This window comes from Anas acuta, chromosome 18, assembly GCF_963932015.1.
Source record: "Anas acuta chromosome 18, bAnaAcu1.1, whole genome shotgun sequence".
Classification (NCBI taxonomy): Eukaryota; Metazoa; Chordata; class Aves; order Anseriformes; family Anatidae; genus Anas; species Anas acuta.
Genome location: NC_088996.1, coordinates 7,467,039 through 7,479,550, shown reverse-complemented (window position 1 = coordinate 7,479,550; position 12,512 = coordinate 7,467,039). Strand labels below are relative to the sequence as shown.

The 12,512-nt window shown below is 44.1% G+C and overlaps 1 protein-coding gene across 9 annotated transcripts in view; it reads left to right on the top strand.

Moving 5' to 3' along the window:
* The window catches only part of RAB11FIP4 (RAB11 family interacting protein 4), a 124,978-nt gene that overhangs the window by 100,195 nt on the left and 12,271 nt on the right, over positions 1-12,512 (top strand). For 8 of the 9 annotated variants that reach the window (XM_068655363.1, XM_068655372.1, XM_068655367.1 and 5 more), the window contains 8 exons: positions 2,684-2,907; positions 6,198-6,389; positions 7,947-8,081; positions 9,553-9,588; positions 10,497-10,596; positions 10,952-11,055; positions 11,612-11,752; positions 12,303-12,384. In XM_068655363.1, coding sequence (XP_068511464.1) covers positions 2,684-2,907; positions 6,198-6,389; positions 7,947-8,081; positions 9,553-9,588; positions 10,497-10,596; positions 10,952-11,055; positions 11,612-11,752; positions 12,303-12,384 — 1,014 coding nt within the window. The remainder of the gene's footprint in view (positions 1-2,683; positions 2,908-6,197; positions 6,390-7,946; positions 8,082-9,552; positions 9,589-10,496; positions 10,597-10,951; positions 11,056-11,611; positions 11,753-12,302; positions 12,385-12,512) is intronic. The other variant, XM_068655364.1, reaches the window with a different exon arrangement.

Genomic DNA, 12,512 nt, shown 5'->3' with positions numbered 1-12,512 from the left:
GTACTAACTGGCATGGGGACGGTGTGATCTGTACTGTAGCTATGGTTCACAACTCTAACACCAGTAAATACATGATGGCTGGGTTGGCAGAAAGTGACAGGGAAGAAAAGTGAGCCCTTGGTCTTTATAGATGACACTGCACATTTAATTGCTAATGGACTTTTTTTTTAAAGAGCATCTAGGATGCTATTATTAGAAAAAGCAAGCCTGATGTTACCTACAGGGAACGAGAACAGTCTTTTGTGCTCTTTTTGACCTTTACTTCTTTGTGTTAATTTGTTTAATACCAGTGAGATTTGTCTGCTGTAAAGACTCCAGAAAAGATGTGCTGATGGGGAGGGAGGGCTGTGCAGGAGTCCTTTCTTTCTCTCCTCCCTTGATTTGCAGACCCGTACTTCAGGGATCTGCTGTGTGCTCCGTGCCTCTCTGCCCATCTTGGATCAGATTTTTACCAGCTGGTACAATTCCATAATGGCAGTCAGGGCTTAATTGCATTAATTTTTTAAAGAGAAATGGGAGCTCTGTGCCTCTGGGGCTTAGCACAAAGCAGAACACTTAAGGGAAATGTTAGAGTAAATAAACTCTCCTGGATACTGCTGAAACATCTCAATTGCTCTTAACAATCTTTACTTTTCTAATACCTATTAAAAAGGTCTTACTGCTTGTGCAGTTTGTCAATCCCCAGGCACTTCGCAAAGAATTGTGATTGCCCCTTCTCACTTCTGAGGGTGCGAGGTGCGGGTCAGAAGATGTGCTGAAGAGCAGCAGGAGCAGGGCGGTTGGCAGCCAAGCTGCCAGCTCCGTGCGGAGGAGGGCTCGTGCCAAAGGTGTGGTGGTGGCTCAGAGCTGGAAATTTGACTGCATGAGACAATGAGGCTCCAGGAAATACCACGTGGATAGACCAAGAGTAAAACCCTCCGGACGTGTCTTGGAATGGTACCGAGGGAATGTTTCAAGCTTACTAAGGCTGACCCTGAAAAGGGGGAGAAGGCGTGTGTACGTGGGCTCAGCCCTGTACAGTGCTGGAGTGTCTCACTGGTGTTACTGTGTACCTGAAAGACCTGTTGAGAAGTCAGCTAGAAAAGCATCCAGATACTTGCTCTGAGTGCCTGTCTGGAGATCCAACCGCTGCAGGTAAATCTGTCCTTTTGGCTGCTCAGATGTTCATTAGTTAATTAGGCTTCTTGAGCAAGTGAGGATGCTCTGGAATTTCTTAATCATCAGTGTGCTAGGAGTTTTCACAGTCATACAAATATTTCAGGAAAACATGAAAAATGAGACCTGCGTTTCAGTAGCAGTTGTTGCAGATCTCAGAAAGCTGCAGCCTCTGGCTGACTCCTACCGTGCTGAGGTGGAAAAAACACTAAGAAAAATTGGTGTCACTGGTGCTGAGTACCACAAGTGCTGTAACAGGGGATTTAATCCCCGTGGCACTAGCATGGGGGTGCTCAGAGGCTGCAGGGGACTGCCTGAAGCCATGGCACTGCCAGCAGCCCCTCTGTAACAGCGTCCAAGCAAGCGTGCTTGCCAGGAGGGCAGCTGATGCTGCCAGCGGTGCCAGGCTGCCGCTGCCATGGGATTCCTCAGAAGGAGCAGGGCAGGAGGACAGTTGGACCTAAATACAGGCTATTTCTGTGAATGAAATGCTTCGTTACTTGTGCCAGTGAACTAAGCCTTAACTTGCTGGCAGTAGTTCAGTGGCAGGGCTGCCTGTGGAGCGAGCAGGTGAGCTTTGGAGTGGGGCTCGGAGTCAGAGCATTTGCGTGAGTTGCTGCCGAGCCCTGAATGAGTTGTCTCGCTGGATGGGAACTGCCAAAGCAGTACTGTGCTGCCGTGTATCAGACAGAGGACAGAGCAAAATGTTAGGCTTTATTTTTTCAATTAAGATTTTTCTGTTTGTCCCTCAAGGAGAAGAAAACACAAAGCAGCTTGTCCTGACTATTGTGAATGTTCATGGGGCAAGAAGGGAAGGGAGGGGATGAGCAGCAACAGGGAAGTGTTGCAGCAATAAGGATGACGTCTTACTTTAGCTGGTACTTAATTAAGACCGGTTCCAGGAAGAAGGAACAGATGGCTTTGTGCTCTTTGGGGCTTTTCCTTAACACTACCCACCGCCCTCCTGCCGCTCTCTCGTGTCTTAGATTCCTGGTAAGTCTTGGTTGGTGGTGGCAATGTTTTAACACCTGCCGACTTCCCCCCCTTCCAAAATACAGATTTTTGCCCACCTGTGAAGACGGAGTAAGGTGCTATACTTATCTGGGTTGCTTTTGTTTAATTGATAATACACGAAGGGTGAAGTAACTGAGAGTTGGTCCTGTGGTAAGCTTCTTACAAAAGATGCTTCTTCTCAGATTAAAAACCCTTTGAGGATATTTATTAACTCTGATTGCATTTTGACAGTGAATTAGGCCAAAATTGACTGCATGTTATAACTGGGTCTTGCATTTCTCCTGTGGAAGAGACAGCAGGTCGGGGCAGTGTTCAAACCCTATGTGGAAGGTGCAAGCTGCCCTAGGGGCTTGCAGGATCTGGCCTTTGAAAAGCAGGTCAAGCTTTTTGTTTTATTGCTTTAATACCACTCTTGCTTATTAGGGCATCCAGAGGGTGGGTTACTGCTTCCCCTGTATCCTCTTAGCTGCCTCGGGGGATGATCTGAACAGCTTCCTAATTCTTCTTTTGCCAGGGTGGTGAAATCCAGGACTGCACCTACCTGGACAGCGAAGGTGCCTACAGCGAGTCAGAGCTCTTTCCTGATGACGACACGATGACGCTAGCACAGCAAGAGGTTCACCATGAGTCTGACATGGACAGTGCCATCGAGAGTGCCCAGAGCTCGGAGGCCTCCGACGTGTGTCGGATTGAGGAGAAGGACGGTGTGCTTGGTGGCTTATTCCTGCCTGGTGACAAGTGAGTGGTGGTTTTGCCCCATGGCAGCTCTGTTGTGAAGCATTTGTAAAAGAACCAGGGCAGAAGAAGCCTTTATTTGACTAATCCTTCCAGAAGGAGGCTGAGGATGCCTGAGGGATTTAGAAACTTGATATCCTTTTAAAATATAAGGGTGATAGATGTCCAGAGCCTCTAAGTGGCTTAGACAGTCTCAGCCCTGGCTTCTTTTGGTGTGTTCTGTGAACACTCATGGAACTTCTGTGTCATGTGTTGAAGTGAAAATGTTGGGCTGTCCATTTCCAGAAAGGATCGCTTTTTTGTCACCCCCCCAAAACTTAGGATCTTCTGTGTTACTGCCCTTTACGTGCTGGAGTTGAACCAAATACTTTCCACAACATAGCACAATGTGGAGGATGTTGCTTTAGCCTTTTGTATGTCTGGGTATCTGAAGGTACGGGTGCTGCTGACCTGCTTTGTGACTCCATGTACCAAATTAATTCTGTATTTCTAATTTTCCATGGTCATTAGTGTTCAACAGTAACCGGCATTTAACACAGGGTGTTCTGCCATGTGCGTGTGTAACCGTAGCTTGCTGTTAACACAAGAGTGTCTCAGTAATCCTAACTTGACTCTTTACAGGTGTGTACCCAGGGATGCTGTTAAACGCTGACTTGTAGGGGAAGGGACCCAATCTGGTTTAATCCTGCTTTCCACTGAGCTAATGGAGTAGCACAGGACAGAGCTCACCTGGGCTTGCTTTATAAGCCTCTGCCCTTTCTTCTTTATTTTTGGCTTGTCCTCTGGGTTTGTGCCTCTTGAGTTTCTTTCCTTGCTCGGGCAGTTGTCCTCTCTCCTGGGCCTAATTGGGTGCTCTCCTTTTCCTTTCAGCCTCATTCCTGCTCTCCTGAGTTCCTCAGCTAGCTGAGATCTGGCCTTCTCCCACATGCCCTAGCAGCTCCAGAGACTTTGTTAAGCTAACTCCAGTTTTTCGTCATCTCTTTATCAAATTTTTCTTACTTTGCCATTCCCAGTTCTCTCTAAGCACCTACCCTTGCAGTGGCTGACTTTTACCCATATTGCTTTTGAAATGAGTATCTTTCCTCCAAACTGCATAATTCAGGGGGGAATTCGTAATTGTGAAAGAGGATGGGATGGAACTTCGTACATCCTGTACAATTCCCATCTGGATAAGCTGGGAAGTACTAAAAGTTGCACTGCTCCTACTAAAAAATCTTGCTTTATCCTTCAAGGCCTACTTAGCTTTGGTAAATTTGGGAAGCTTCGTGCTCTTGTGTTAGAAGTAACGAGAGAGGTTTCTGCCTTGGCTAAACCCAGATACCTGCTTGTTGCAGAAGCAGGTGGGTTGTGCATCAGTTGTGTGTCAGCACTTGGCAAAGTCCTGCTCTGAAGAACAGAAACTAGCTTTAAAAACGCACACACACACACTGAAAGCTTCCTTTAGAAACTGTTAGAATGAGAAAACCAGCTGCTTTTAGCAACTCCCTTGAAAATGACTGAGCAACTCCTAGAAAGTTTCCAGTCTGAGGCTGGTTACGAGTTCAGGATCCATCCTGGCCATGGCCTGTTTCAACCCAAGCAGCTTAGAGTTTGGCAGAACTTATCAATGAGAAGTTCTAAGCGACACTGTCAAGCCCAGCAGTGGTGACTGACTGTAGCGTAGCTGCCATAAGAGAAAAAAGAAAGGATAATTGTAAGACTTAGCCAAGCATTAGGGAAAACAGGCTGCTGAACCGCAGTCTGTTAGCAAGTGGTACTGTTCAAGGACTGTCTGTGCAGGAATGTGGATTTTATTGACAGTTATATGTTATCATCCCAACTAAGGCCTCGTCGTCAGCCTCCAACCTTGGTGGAAGTGTCATGAGGAGCGTCTTCCTAAATTGGTTTAGTGTAACAACACTGAGATGAAAACACGGCAGTTGTAATTACACAGATTGTAGTTGCCCAAAATCTTCATCAATGCATAGTACGCCTGTGGCACAGCAGCTCTTTATGAATAGATGATAGTGTGATGTGTCAAGCTTCTCACTAAGCCGTCTCCTAGCCAAGGAACCTTGTTAGATGAAAGTCTGTTCTATTTCTAGATGAGCATTCCTATCTTTCATGATCTTCATCCTTTGATAATGTGCCAGGCTTGACTTGCTGTAGTTTCTGTTAGCATAAGTTAGATAAATGAGGTGCAGGTTGTAATGGATCTCCTCAAAACAGGAGCAACAAGAGAGCATACATGTGTAATGCTGGCTGGCTTCCTCTTCTACTAATTGCTTTTGAAGGGAGGCGATAAACAAATAATGTTTGTGCCAACCACCAAAGCAACGTAGTTGAGGCTCTTGTTTACAGCTCCCCAGCACAGCATTATAGGAAGAGGAATCTCCCTGTTCCCAGAAAGTGCAGGGCACGGTTAGGAGGCTCAAGGTAGATTCAGAAAAGACACCAAGGAGATGATATCGGTGAGCTGCTGGAGGTCAGTCTCAGCTGGGAGCCACTGTCCCTGCAGCAGGCATGTTGGTTGTGGTGTGTTGGTCGTGGTGTGCTCTGCCAGCTGCTTTGGGCTGCCTGGCTCTGCTGATCCTTACACAGGTTTGTGTACTTGCATGGCTGCTCTCACTCTTAGGTCGTGGTCCTGCCATTCCCTATCTGTTTGGTACTATCTTGGGTAATTCGGTGGTAACAAAGCAGCCGATTCTTGGGGTCCATATCTCCTCTGAAAGATACATTTTGTCATGATGGAAGGAAGGGCTGGGATCCAGCCTTGGGTAGGCAACATCTCTGGTTTTCGTGACTCTCATTCCCAGCTCGTCTGGCACGTAGTGAGCTGAAGGTGTTTCTGGCCACACAAAAGAGAGTGGCTGAAGCTCATGGGGTGAGGGAGAGGGTTTATGGAGATTACTGGGAACTGGTTGTGGAATACAGCAGCTGCCTCAGTCTTGTACGCATCCCTTTCACTGCCCAATGCATTTCGGAGATGTCTGCACAGTTCCTGCATCAGCTGAAGGCCCATGAGCAGCAGCCTTCACCATGTGGAAATGGTGGCTGAGGATTGCCAAGCTGTACTATTAAACTGCAGTGGCTGGTGTTGATACAAACCCGTCTCACAGGTAGCTCGTTTGTAGGTTCTCATGCATTTGTCTTTTAAGTCACCGTGAAAAATGGATATCAGGTACATTTGTCACTTCAGTTGTTAAGTGGACTACAACTTCAAATGAGGGGACAAACTGAAAAGGTGGAAGGCTCCATGCGAGGTGAGATGCTATCAAAGTCGGCCCTCCAGACGTTTTGACCTCTTGTTTCAGGTCAAGTCCTCACAACCCTTCTGCAGCATCTGACCTCTCCACTTACTCCACTGCCTCTCTGATCAGTAATGAAGAACAGTTTGAAGACTATGGGGAAGGAGATGATGTGGATTTCACTCCCAGTAGCCCATGCCCTGATGATGAGACCAGAACCAACGCCTACTCTGACCTTGGCTCATCTGTATCTTCCAGGTTGCTCCTTATTTGTTAACAGTTTTTTTTCCCTTCTTTTTGTTCTTCTCTGAGCCTGGGTGACCATAACAGAATTTCAAGTGGTAACACAGACTTGCCTTAAAAGCAAACTATTAGTTCATTTTCTGCCCTCCAATTGACAAATTACTTGATGATCAGAGTACAGTAAATACATTGTTTAATCAAATTACAGTAAATACATTGTTTCTGATAGCTGCTGTTGGGTTCTGCTGAAATAACTGTGCTGCTCTGCTTGTAGAGTTTTCTTCCGATTGCAAGCAGCAGATATCACAGTTAGGGGTTAGTATTGGAAGTTACCTGCTGTAAGTCAGATACCAGCTTAGTGCTATGCACGAGCCTTGGTGCAATGGAGAGAAGATCTGTGAGAGAGCTGTTTCTTCTTAGTGTTTTAATACTGCAAATCCTTAATATTATCTTGTAAGATGAAGTTCTATATATACAGACAGGCTGGTGTGAAACAAGCATCTGTATTGACTTTGAATGTCTTGGAGAACATAAGCAAGTAGTTGCTGTCTGTTAGGAGCTGGAAATGCCACCACAGTCCACCAGTTCCTGGATGCAACCACACTCAGTAGCTTTTATGTCCTATGACCAAGCCAGTTGCTGATTTAAAATCCTTCTCCAAGCAAGGGAGTGGGTGAGCAGGGTTGGGGAAGAGCCAAGCATGTTGAAGACTAGGATTTGTCTGCTCGAATCACTAGTGCATGAAGGTCTTGTGCTTGATTGCTGACAAGCTCACTGCATCCCACTGTTCCACATGCAACCCTGGTGTGCCACCCTGTGTTTCATGGACCTCCACGATCTAGCCTCACTGCTGTTATCACGATGCATGCAGAGCCAGCATCCCTCTGTGCTGCCTTTTCATGATAATGGCTTGTGTCCTTCATCCTTCCTTTCCTCAAGCTTATGTAGTCCTTTCCATTCCTGGGGCTCTGTGCATTTCATGCCACAATTGGTCTTTTTTTTTTTATATATTTCAGTTTATTTTCCCTTTATCATGCCAAGAGCTGCTGTTATCTCCTCTTCAGACCTATGTCCACCTCTCCCTACCTCCTCATTCCAGGGTTCCCTCTGCCCTACCATCTGTGGGATTTCATGTGATTTCTTCCTGCCAGACCACTCTGTTTTTATCTTCCTGCCTTTCTCCTGGACAAGGGACCCTTCAGGTTGCATGCCACGCAGGGGCAAGATAGGCAAGAAGACAGAGGGGGACACTGCTGAGGTGAACATACTGCTGTAGCTGTTTTTGCTACGTGCATCATGTGGGCTCTGTGCATCTTGCGCTGTTCCTCCAGTTGCCCAAACTGGTTCTTTGCATTGATACCCAGAACGTGTCTTCTGGAAAGCCTCAACTCAGGCAGGTAGAATTGCCCTTAAACGAGCATTCCTCATCATCACCTCTAAGACAGATGGGCCGTGGTGAGAGGTGGTTCCCCACGTCCCTCAGAATCTGTGATTCTGACGCACAGTCAAGAGGCAAAACCTGCTCAGGGTTGGTTACTATAGCCAGTAATCTCTCTCCTTTCCTGCAAACAGTGCTGGCCAAACACCCCGAAAAATGAGGCATGTTTATAACAGCGAGTTACTGGATGTTTACTGCTCACAGTGCTGCAAAAAGATAAATCTGCTCAACGATTTGGAAGCCAGGCTGAAAAATTTGAAAGCAAACAGGTAAGCAGCCTATTGCACTGCTTTTAGCAATGCTCCCTTGAAATACAACCATCTATTGGCAGGAGTGGAGGAAGAAAAGCTGTCTGCTTCCCTGTGTCCCATTCAGTCTTAAACACATTGTGTTTCTCTTGCAAAACTGTAAGAAATTCAGACCTTGACATCTTGCGTGAACAAAAGTGCTGTTCCTCATTAAGTAATAAGTAGTTTTTCCTGTCTTGAGTGTATTAATGCTGTCTATGCCTTAAATATTTCAACCAATGGGCTCTTTGATGACAGAGTGAGAGTGATATTTCCAGGATTTTTTCCCAGGAAGTGGTGTCTGCAGTACTGCTTAGGTGATCGTAACTCTGCACTATGTTTTTCTCCAGGAAGAAGTGATCTTGGCAGATCCTTAACTAATGTGTATAACTTTACGTATACCTCTTATGAAGCCATTGGTCAGCAGAAGTGCTTCAGTCTTGTGTTTTTTTTTCCTCCTAAAGAGAACTTGAAATAACGATGAATCCCAGGGCAGAAGTGTCTTTGAGGGTTGTTTGTAATTTCAGTTTTCCTTACATTTCTATCCCTGTTACTCCAACCACTTTTAAGCTGTGCTGAGCACTTGGAAGGAATCCTGCACTTCCAACAGTCAGCTGGGTTTTTTGAAGGAGATTATTCGGTGAGCTTCTGGCTCCCTCTAGAAACTGAATATAAATTCCACCTGTCTACATAGTTCTTGGCTCAGAGCACAGTGCTCAGAGCTGCTGCTTTTGATGACACAGCATCATACTTGATAGGAACAGTGTTCCTGCCCTAGCAAGGACTCTGCTAAAACCCAGACCATGCCTGGCTAGACTTCTGGTAGTTTTAGGAGTGAAGTTGTACATACCTGGCTGAAAGAGGGTGGTCCTCTGATACAGAGCTGTGCGTCTGTGTGCCCAGAGATGTGGCATCTTGTCAAGAGATGCAACTGGATATTTTGATTTGGTTCTAGTGCTCTTGTCTGGAATCTGGTCCCTCCTTTGGATAATACCAGTCTTTAGATGCAAAAGGAAACTAAAAATTGAGAGCATCTCAGTTTCTGTGCTGAGCTGGGAGGCATTATGATGAAGGATAAGCTATCTGTTTATAAAATCATCTGAAATTTGGAAATCCCATAAACATCCATCACTAACTCAATGTTCTTTTGTGATATTTCTAATGTTAGCTTCACTCTGATTTACACTGACAAATTTCTGCTAGATATAACAGTACTTGCAGATTGACATATTAATGATCACTTGTGGCTCCACTCATCTTCACATTGTTAATAACTGCAGATTTTGATTAAGTTGTCTAAGAACACTGTTCACAGAACCTTTTTATTTTTTTCTACTAAGAAATCAATATTATGTTTAATTGTGCAATTCAGTTGAAGATTAAACTGAGATTGAATTCAACACTGATCAAATAAGTGTTTAATTCCTATATCATGCCTTCTGTATCTTTGTAGCCCTAACAGGAAAATATCAAGCACAGCTTTTGGAAGGTAAGTGTCTTTAACTTTTTTTCTTCTGAATACTTGTGGAATCAACTGTAACAATTCCATAAATGGGAGTAGGGGGAGAGAGAAGGAATAAATTTGGTGAAGCAAGATAAGCTTTCAAGGAAAGGGTCCTATATTTGGGTAGCAGTGTTACAGAATGTAGAAGTTCTAGTCTTGGAGCAGGTCCCTGAACTGGGAAGAGCTCTGCTGAGAAGAACACAGTTACTTGGTTGTCTGTCAGTTGTTTTCCTTTAAATTGTTATTCCATCATTCCAGCTACTGCTTCTTTCACCCTGGTAGTACAGGACTTTTTGTTGGTTTTGTTGGTGAAATGCAGAGGATAGCAAGAGCATGCCTTTGAAAAGGACCCACAGAGTTGTGGTCTTCCTTTGGCTTAGTAAACCAGCCCTGGACTGGGTAGGGCTGTAAGTTTCAAGAATATTTTAGATGCTCCCTTGTATTATGTATTGGGGACTGAGATTCAGATTTCTTTTTTTTTTTTGTTCTCCTGTTTTTTTAAAGAAGCTCTTACTGTATGAAAATTTCTAGATTAGATGTACCAACCAGTGCACAGTGGTGACCTTTGAATTTCTAGTAAAGCAAATGTAAGTTGGTATGTAGTGTGAATAAAGCTAAGTAGGTTTAAGACAATGCTAATGCTGGTGACAGGTCCTATCAAAAGGAACAGAGAGCTCACACTCTGGAACTAATGTCATTGGTTGTGCTCAGTATGACTTCATTTATCTACCAGTCTTTTGTAAGAGTTGTGCTTAAGCAGTTGTAATTGTCATTGAAATGGTTGCACAAATTTTAGCACTGGATGTTGTAAGTGCAAAGCCAGGCTATAAGACAGCACCTACACTCCTTTTCCTCCTTCCTCAACTAAAATAATTATCCTTCTGATTTTCCAGGCAGCTCTTCCACAATAGCAACTTCAGCAGCAGTAATGGCAGCACAGAAGACCTGTTCAGAGACAGTATAGACTCCTGCGATAATGATATAACTGAAAAGGTAAGAAGCTGTGTGTATTGCAATTAATTTACCTAACCAAATCCTGCTGGAGATGTATATCAATTGAGGAAGCTGTCTTGCTCACAGGTACCAATGATACGAAGTAGTTCATTCAAAATGTCTAAGCTATTCCATTAATATTAAAACTGCTTCACAAAAATGAAGGAGCTATGGAAATACAGATCTAGGGGCATTGTATTGGTACCTCTTTACTGAGTATTTGCATTAATCACCTTGAAGGGAAGTATGCCCTCTTAAATGGTTACCATAGCCAAATGTCAATTAGAAAAGGTGCAGGAGTGTATGTATGAAGAGATTCAGACTCTCAGCTCTTATTTTCCACTCTCCTTTCCAGGTAACGTATCTAGAAAAAAAGGTTACAGAATTGGAGAACGATAACCTGACAAATGGTGACCTGAAGAGCAAACTGAAACAAGAGAACACACAGCTAGTTCACAGGTAATGAAGCATAGAACCAGTTCTCTATCATGTCACAGCAGTGCTAGAACAAAGTTGGAGGGAAAGAACATCTCTACCTGTAAAATGTGACCGAGTTTTCTGCCTTGATACTGATAGAACAAAGCAAGGCTTCATGTGAGAAGTCCAAGCGGAATAGGGCTGCCTTACTGAATTTTCAGCAAGTAGAGGCAACTCTCTAGTGCAGAGAGATGTTACTAACTTGTACAAGAACAAGCTCTTTTGTTATAAGGCGGGTTACCATTGGGTTTTATAATGTGCATAGCAAGAACAGTAGGCTGGTTGTTGCTGGGGGAATAGACAGACTTCTTGAGACTGAAAATGAAGGAATAATAGATGAACTGATACTACTTAATTCTTTGCATGTTGGGAAGATTAAATACCAAGAGAGCTACTGGGAGAGGTTAAATGTTGAGGAAGATGGTGAAGTAGAATGGAATAAAGAAGTGAGGAGGGAAGCAGGCAATGAAGTTGCATGCATTTTTTAATTTTTAAATACATATGAATCTGTTACTGAAATGAGACTTGGCTTCCTTAGAGTTCATGAGCTGGAAGAATTATTGAAAGACCAAGAGACATCAGCAGAACAGACCCTGGAAGAAGAGATAAAGAGACATCGAGAAGCATATACCAAGTATGAAAAAGAGAAAGGCACGGAAATTGAACTGCTAAACACAAGGTAAGAAACATCTTGGTCCCACCCAGGACAGAGTACATTTATATTCTCTTCCTCTTTCTTCTGTATCTAAATGTAGGCTGATCACACCCAGACAGCGCACAGGTGGTTACAGGGTAATAGTTCTACAGAGTAGCCATGCGGTTGCATGTCTAATACCCTTTTTGCCCAGTCATAGCGGGTGGTTTACATTAGTACTTTTATATGCATGACCCATGTAGACAGCTTAGCTGGTTACGTGGCATGGATTCAAGGAGGGAGTTGTGGCCAGCTGTACCAGACATTTGTCTCTGTATTATTTTCTTTATACTTGATTCTTTTTAGATACCAGTTGTGATGAATATAAGAAATTACATGTCAGCATAGCGTTTTTGGCCCTAAAAACAAACAAAAAGGAACCCCATAACTCATGATAAAAATGCCAGGATTAGAAAGGTTTTCTTTACTGGTCCTTCTGTCAACTGCAAGCAGAATTGCTTTTTAGAGCATGTTGTTTTTGCATGTCTGTATTCTTGAAGAGACATTTGCTGTAAGACTTGTATTATTGATACAGGGTTCAGCAACTGGAAGACGAAAATGGTGAGCTGAAAAGCACTGTCACACGACTGAAATCGCAAACAGAGAGATTAGATGAGGTAACAAAACTCTCGAGTGCTGATTGAGTCCTTGATGTCATGTGCAAATTGACAGCAGCTTGATTTGTGTAAAGGCAAACTCATATAGTGATTGGCTCCGGTTTTCTAACTGGCCTTCCCTAAATGAG